We start from the raw sequence: 7,665 nt of genomic DNA, 5'->3' as shown, positions 1-7,665 counted from the left end.
TCACAGAATATTCTTTTCTGCTCTAGGAACAAGGCCCAAAATTTTGGGGTAGTGGGGACCAGTCGATTAGATCGACCTCAGTATGTAATTGGTACTTAATTTATCAATCCCGAAAGGATGAAAGGCTAATTTGAACTCAGAATGTAAAGACAGACTGCTAAGCATTTCGTCCGGCGTGCTAACATTTCTACCACCTCGCTGCCTTATAAACCTCACAGAATATTGCGGGCAGACGTTTATATTTCTTTGTAGACAGAAAAGTATTGTGCTTATTCTGGTGATTATCTGTCTGGAAATTCATGGAAGTACATATGCCTTCATTATTTAACTATAGCTTTGAATCATAGACCAGTAATCAGCTAAAACGGCCAATTTAATTTGCATATATATGCATTCATTGGTAATTAAAATGAATAATTATGAGCAACACATGTTTATAATTTACAAGTTTTAGGTATGTCTACATTAAATTGCAGATTATTCAAAGCACAATGCATTAAACATAATTAATTAATTAGTTAATTAATTTACTAACTTGCTAACAGATGTGGCACTATGCCAGATCAAACTTATAATAATGCATGCCGACATAGAAAACTGTGATGGTGATAATGACAACAACGTTTGATTGTATGTGTGTGTGTGTATGAGTGTGCATATTTTATGTGTTTCAGCCAAGTGGCTGGGGTCATGCTGGTGCACCACCAAGTATCTGAAATATTTTTTTCTCCTTTTTCTTATAGTAATAATTGTATATTAGACTGTTTATCCCTATATATTGAGAGAATTCTCCCTATATATCATCGATAATACCAGTTGATCTCTGGATTTTATAACCCCTAAAGAGGACACTATGCCCCCAACTGACTATATATATATATATATATATATGCCACAGAATCTGGGAAACTAAACTTATTAACCTTTCATATGTTGTATTGTTTGGTTACACAATGATGTTGGTGAAAAATGAAAATGTATCCTAAGGGCTGCATGTAAAAAACATTTACAACTCTCACGAACATAAGCTTTATTTACTGTACATAGTGTTTTCTGTGTTGGTCTTTCAATCAAAAATAAAAGCAACAGTTTATACACACTGCTAGTTACATACTATTGAGGCCTACAACAAAATAGCTGATACATATGAAACTGTCACAAGCCTGTCACAACTGGGAAAATGATTGCAATAAATTCATGATGCAAATCTGTACCTTAGATCTGCATGAAAGATGGATCTGAATGAAAGAGGAGTCATTACTCATTACAGTAATCGTCTCAGCATTCTGAAGTTACTGCCAAAAATCCACCTTTTTTATAAAGCTCATTAGAAGGTTCTACAAAACTGAATCACATGATAGCTGGACACTGATTGGTCAGTGAACTGGCCAATTATGTGAAACAACTGTGATCTAAACGTAGTATCCATACAGCTATCCAGCAATTCAGTTTCAATTCTGCTACAAGCCTATGGCACTGGAAAGACCTTTGATACTTTTTGTTTTTGATGTGTGCATGTATCTAAATATGAAATGGCAGCAACATATGACAAACAAATGCCTTTATCAAGACCTGCCAAAAATTAGTGAGAAGATCAGGCAAAGATGGCTGTGACAATCTGGTCACTGCCTGTGCCACCCTGAACTGGAAGCATCCAAATTAGTCTTGTAGAACCCACTTCATGGTGATGTAAGAAGAGGAAAATGTTGTCACACTTACATTGACAATTTGATCAAAGACACTAGCCCGGAATGTGTCCAGGACATCGAGGCAGTGATATTGGACCAAGAATTATAGCAGGTGGAATTTGTTGCTGCAGCCTGGTTTGGAACCTGGCCATGATGATAATCATATTAATGTATCTATATACTGCATGTAAGAATATGTATATGTGTGTATGTATTAATTCATTGCACTAAATGGAAATTAAATAAAATGGTAAAATATAATTTCTGTTCCTATTAATTTTTCTAGTTTGGAACTTGAACTGAATTCTATAATTTACTGCATCGGTGTCCGTTATGGAGACGAAGATGAATGGAATTTTGTTTATAACAAATACAAAACATCTACAGTGGTCATTGAAAAATCATCAATCTTAAATGCACTTTCCTGTACCAGACATCCATGGCTACTCAACAAGTAAGTCAATATTACTCTACCTTTGGTTTAGTTACAGAAGATAAGGCAACAGAATGGTGCCACTTCATAACTTTTTCCTGAGGGCCTCCAAGACAGATGGGTTGACTAACTTACTTAAACCTTTGCTCTCTATGGAGAAAAGGCTATCGATGACTTTTCATCATTGTTCTTGACTTTGAGTTGTCTAATCTTCTCTCCAGTGAGATCCCTACTTTTTAAACTTTGCTTCAGTATCCCACATCCAGCTATTTTTAGGACGTCCTCTCTTTTGTCTCCCTTGTGGGTTCTCCTGGTGGTGAGAAAGGTGATGGGAAGCAACCTTGTAGCTTCCTTTTGAATTTTGCTGCAATGCATCATGTATTTCCCTAAGGGAAGACCTTCCCCTCCCAGGTATTGTTGGCTCTGAATTGTCATCGATGTTTCTATAACTTTACATTTTTCTAAGTAGGGATGTTGACCCTATGCAAACTCTTTTTTATCTCTGAGAAGAAGTGGTCTATATTATTCTGGCTTCTACCCTTTGACCTGAGTTTGTTCTCTGCTAACATAGTTCTTAGAATTACTGAGGCACCCAAGCCACAACACTGCAATAAGAACTGAACCTTGTGGTAGCAATAGGACAGTACCTCTCCATAACCTTTTCCCCAGGGTCTCTAAGACAGGTCAGGAGGTAAAGGGGGATTGAAACTACAAGATATGGATTGCTACTGTAGAAAACAGTGAATCAGGATATAAAGTTATACTCAGACAGGACACCTAGCCCAATTACTTATATGTGAGATCCACAGTGAAGTATTGCTCTCACATCTGGGATGATAACAATAACAACAACAATGATGATGATGATGATGATTTCAAATTTTCGCACAAGGCCAGCAATTTTGGAGGAGGAGATGAATCAAATACATTGACCCCAGTACTCAACTGGTAATTATTTTATTGACCCAAAAAGGACGAAAGGCAAAGTCGACCTTGGCGGAATTTGAACTCAGAATGTAAAGACAAGCTAAATGCTGCAAAGCATTTTGCCCGGCATGTTAACAGTTCTGCCAGCTTACCGCCTTAAAAAAAAAATAATAATAATAATAATAATAATAATAATAATAATAATAATAATAATAATAATAATAATAATAATGATAATGATAATAATAATAATGATAATAATAATAATGATAATAATAATAATGATAATAATAATAATGATAATAATAATAATGGTAATAATAATAATAGTAATAATAATAATAGTAATAATAATAATAATAATAATGAATTTATAGTGTATAGTGCTCAGATACACTACAACTCATCAGAAAGTATAACCAAAACTGCATGAACAATATATAAAATATGCACCAGACGTGAACAGTGAATAATTCATTAAAAAAAAACAGGGCTGGGGGCATTATGTGTACTGTTGGCAAACTTCAGGAAGGATGTTGTGTTCCATTAGTTAACAACTGATGAGGGCAATTTATTCCATGCTTTAGCAATTCTGAGTGTGGTTGCTGTGCATACATCATCATCATCATCATCATCATCATCATCATCATCGTTTAATGTCCGCTTTCCATGCTAGCATGGGTTGGACAATTTGATTGAGGACTGGTGAACCAGATGGTTACACCAGGTTCCAATCTGATTTGGCAGAGTTTCTACAGCTGGATGCCCTTCCTAATACCAACAGATATCCTAAATGACATCCAGAAAAAAATCCACCTTCTAATCAGTGCAAAATCACCCAGACACATTCCAGCCTTTGACTCACCAGCATACTGTCCCCTCTCCTTGCCTTTTTTCTCTTGCTACTATAATCTTCTCAGCTCCTCAAACTTAGCTAGGTTAATAATGCCAACTCCACTCAGACATTCCAGCCTTACTTGTCTCCCCTTATCTCATCACCATTGTTGTGTCCAATCTCCACGTACTACACTTACCACTATGACCAGTTTTTCCTTTGTTTCATAGAACCTCAGCCTTTGGAAATTCTTCCCTGGGATCTTTGGGGTTTGACGGGCAACATTTGTTTTCTTAACGAAACACTTTCAAACTTGGGACACTAATAGAATGTGTCATATAAAACAACTTCTTCTCTTAACCTTCTTAACAAAATTTTGTACATCGCAAGTTATTTCATGTTAAAGTTGTCGTATTTCTGTAATTTCAACCAATCACTGATGTCTATTCAGCTGAAAACAGTTACTGCTGGCCGGTCATAAAAATGTTATTCCCTGTGACATGTTTCATCCAGTTTAATCATAATTTATACGCATATATCGTTTATATAATAAATTACTCTGTGCGTATCTGTGTGTGTAACAATTTTAGAGTTTGGATTCTAGAGTTAGGGTTAGTTTTAGGGTTACAGTTAGGGTTATGATTATTTTTGCCATAACTTCACTCATAACCCCAACCCTAACTCTAAAACCCGAACCCTAGCCCTAAACTAGAGTTTGTTTTAAAGAAGATTTGGCTGCTATTTCTAGGAAATGAAGCACTTGGAGGTGCATTAATAATTCTGGTAGCTCCAATAACAAGTGCAGGCAATATTCAAGTATTTTGATGGCTTTTTCCCCTTTGTTTACGAACAGTCTAGTTAATCGGAAATGTCAGAACTAACGGGGATTAATACGATATACACCGTTACAGCGCTAACTGTTTTCAACTGAATAGATGTCAGTGATTAGTTGAAATTATCGAAATAAGACAATTTTTAACGTGAAATAACCTCGAATACAAAATTTTTTATCTGTTCTATACCACAAAATATACAAGTATACAAAGTTTGAAAGTGTTTTGGTACCAAAAACACTACATAAAAAATGTTGCCCGTCAAACCCCAAAGATCCCTTCCCTGTTTGAGTCTTTCCTGCTGGTGTTAATTTGCAATGGCCCAAGAACATTAATGACATTGCTCACTTACACACACACACACACACACTGCACAAGTCTTGAAGGCCATAGTTACTTCCCCTTCCACCACAACCGGCAAAGAGAACAGAATAATGTAAATGGATCTCTGTCAGTTCTGATGATGAGTATTCAATTGTCCAACAAGCTGAATTACCTGCTCATTGAATTAGCATGTAAATGGTCAAGTATTCCACAGTCACCTGTACTCGGAATTCTTTTGTTATCATATTTTTGTTTTGTTATATTTCTGTTTCGCCATTTTTTTTTTTTCATTTGATTTTGAAAATAGTGTAAAATTTACTAACTTATGGGGTGGTTGTTGTTGGGTCTCCGTTGCTTACGACAACGAGGGTTCCAGTTGATCCGATCAACGGAACAGCCTGCTCGTGAAATTAACGTGCAAGTGGCTGAGCACTCCACAGTCATGTGTACCCTTAACATAGTTCTCGGGGATATTCAGCGTGACACAGTGTGACAAGGCGGGCCCTTTGAATTACAGGTACAACAGAAATAGGAAGAAAGAGTGAGAGAAAGTTGTGGTGGAAGAGTACAGCAGGGTTCGCCACCATCCCCTGCCGGAGCCTCGTGGAGCTTTAGGTGTTTTCGCTCAATAAACACTCACAACGCCCGGTCTGGGAATCGAAACCGCGATCCTATGACCACGAGTCCGCTGCCCTAACCACTGGGCCATTGCGCCTCCACTTATGGAGTGGTGTATAGAATATAAATCAACATGAAATTTTTATGGTAGGTTATGATTTAGAGCACTTTAAAACATGAAGTTTGCAACATAGAACTAAGAGTGTCTTGAACATCTGGTATCAAAAGGGTTAATGTAACTCTGAAGTTGAATCAGAGTGACAGTCTGTTCAGGCAAGGCTGGATCTCTGAACTGAAAATACAATACATCCAACAGACCTCCAAACAATTTTCATATACCCAACCTCAGAACGCTAAGCCCTACAAAGAAGATGACAGAGGACTGGGATATGTTGTGCATTGTTGTACTTGAAAAGACCTGCCCACCACCACAGAATTGAGATCCTAAAACCAAAGTGCCACTTAAAATGCATTGGTGTGGGTGCTGATGCCACGTATAAAGGACTGGTGCTGGTGCCACATAAAAAAAGCACTGGTGCTAGTACCATACAAAAAGCACTGGTGTTGGGACCATGTACAAAGCTCTAGTGATGGTGCCATGTAAAAAGCACCCAGTACACTCTGTAAAGTGGCTGGTATTAGAAAGGGAACCCAGCCATAAAAATCCAGTGTCAAAACAGACTACACAACCTGGAGTGGCCCTTGGCTTTGCCAGTTCCTATCAAGTCATCCAACCCATGCCAGCATGGAAAACAGACATTAAATGTTGATGACGATTATGATGAACCAACTTTATAGGCTTTTGAAATTATTGATGTAGACCATAGTATTTTGTGAACATTAATTAAATCACTGAAGCAGTATATTTGCCTTTTTAAATTTTTTTTTGTTCGTTAGTTTAGTTATTGTTTATCACCTTGGCATTTCTTTTACAACCACAGGTATTTGAAAATCTCAATGAATCCAGAAAAAATTCGTTACCAAGATGTCAGCACTGTTTTAAGTGGTATATCAAGTAATCCTATTGGAGAAAAGATTGTCTGGGATTTTATTCGATCAAACTGGGATGAACTTGCTACAAAGTAAGAATTTTGTTTGTTTTTTTCCTCGCAGAACTATTTTATTAACTGAAATGTTTCAGCTGCTATTGTTGCAAGGTAACTATTTTGCATGAACAAAAGCTGGCTGATTTTTCAAGATTTTAATCTGCCAAATGCTGAGTTAATGATTTGTATCTCATGAACAGTACAATGAGGGGTAATTTTTCCCCCCACTTAAATGTGGATATTCTTTTAGAGTGGAGATAAACATTACCTTTCAGTATTAACACTATTTTAACAATGCAGTATTATTTATGAAAAGTAAAGTTGACCTACACAGAATTTGAACTCAAAATGCAGGACACTTCATTAATTTTATATATATATATATATATATATATACCCAGGCCTATTCCCCATTTTTTTAGGAGGGGGTAGCCACAAGACACATACCAGGCAGTCCATTCATTTCCCAGCTCAAAGAGGTGAGCCCCGTTCTATGCTCAGGTCAAGGTATAGAATGCAACCCCCAATATCAGCAGCGGGGCCCAACAGCATATGCTGGTTTACCCCCACCACATCATGCTGGTTCCATACCCCTTAGAGCAACATCAAATTCACTCATCCATCCACAAACACTCTCCAAGCTTATCTATCATTGATAAACTCTGTTGCCTTTCTCACTCAAACACCTATAACCACCAAAGCTCTCCTCACTCCATCCATCCACATTAATACTGCAAACTGTTTCATCTGACTCCTTAAAGACTTTCCCAATTTCCAACCTAACAATATAAAAGAAAAAATGACATTAACATTCAGGTATGGCCATGTGATAAAAGGCTTGCTTCCTAACTACATGGTTCCAGGTTCAGTCCCATTGCATTGCACCTTGGGCAAATGTCTTCTACTATAGCCTCGAGCCAACCAAAGCCTTGTGAGTGGATTTGATAGACGGAAACTGAAG

At 37.2% G+C, this 7,665-nt stretch overlaps 1 protein-coding gene across 1 annotated transcript in view; it reads left to right on the top strand.

Moving 5' to 3' along the window:
* The window catches only part of LOC106877870 (aminopeptidase N), a 19,017-nt gene that overhangs the window by 9,103 nt on the left and 2,249 nt on the right, over nucleotides 1–7,665 (top strand). The window contains exons 7-8 of the mRNA XM_014926906.2: nucleotides 1,975–2,142; nucleotides 6,600–6,740. Of these exons, the coding sequence (XP_014782392.1) occupies nucleotides 1,975–2,142; nucleotides 6,600–6,740 (309 nt within the window). The remainder of the gene's footprint in view (nucleotides 1–1,974; nucleotides 2,143–6,599; nucleotides 6,741–7,665) is intronic.

Source organism: Octopus bimaculoides, chromosome 18 (genome assembly GCF_001194135.2).
Source record: "Octopus bimaculoides isolate UCB-OBI-ISO-001 chromosome 18, ASM119413v2, whole genome shotgun sequence".
NCBI classification, from domain to species: domain Eukaryota; kingdom Metazoa; phylum Mollusca; class Cephalopoda; order Octopoda; family Octopodidae; genus Octopus; species Octopus bimaculoides.
The sequence above is the reverse complement of the archived record's forward strand: the minus strand, read 5'-3'. Positions and strand labels throughout refer to the sequence as shown.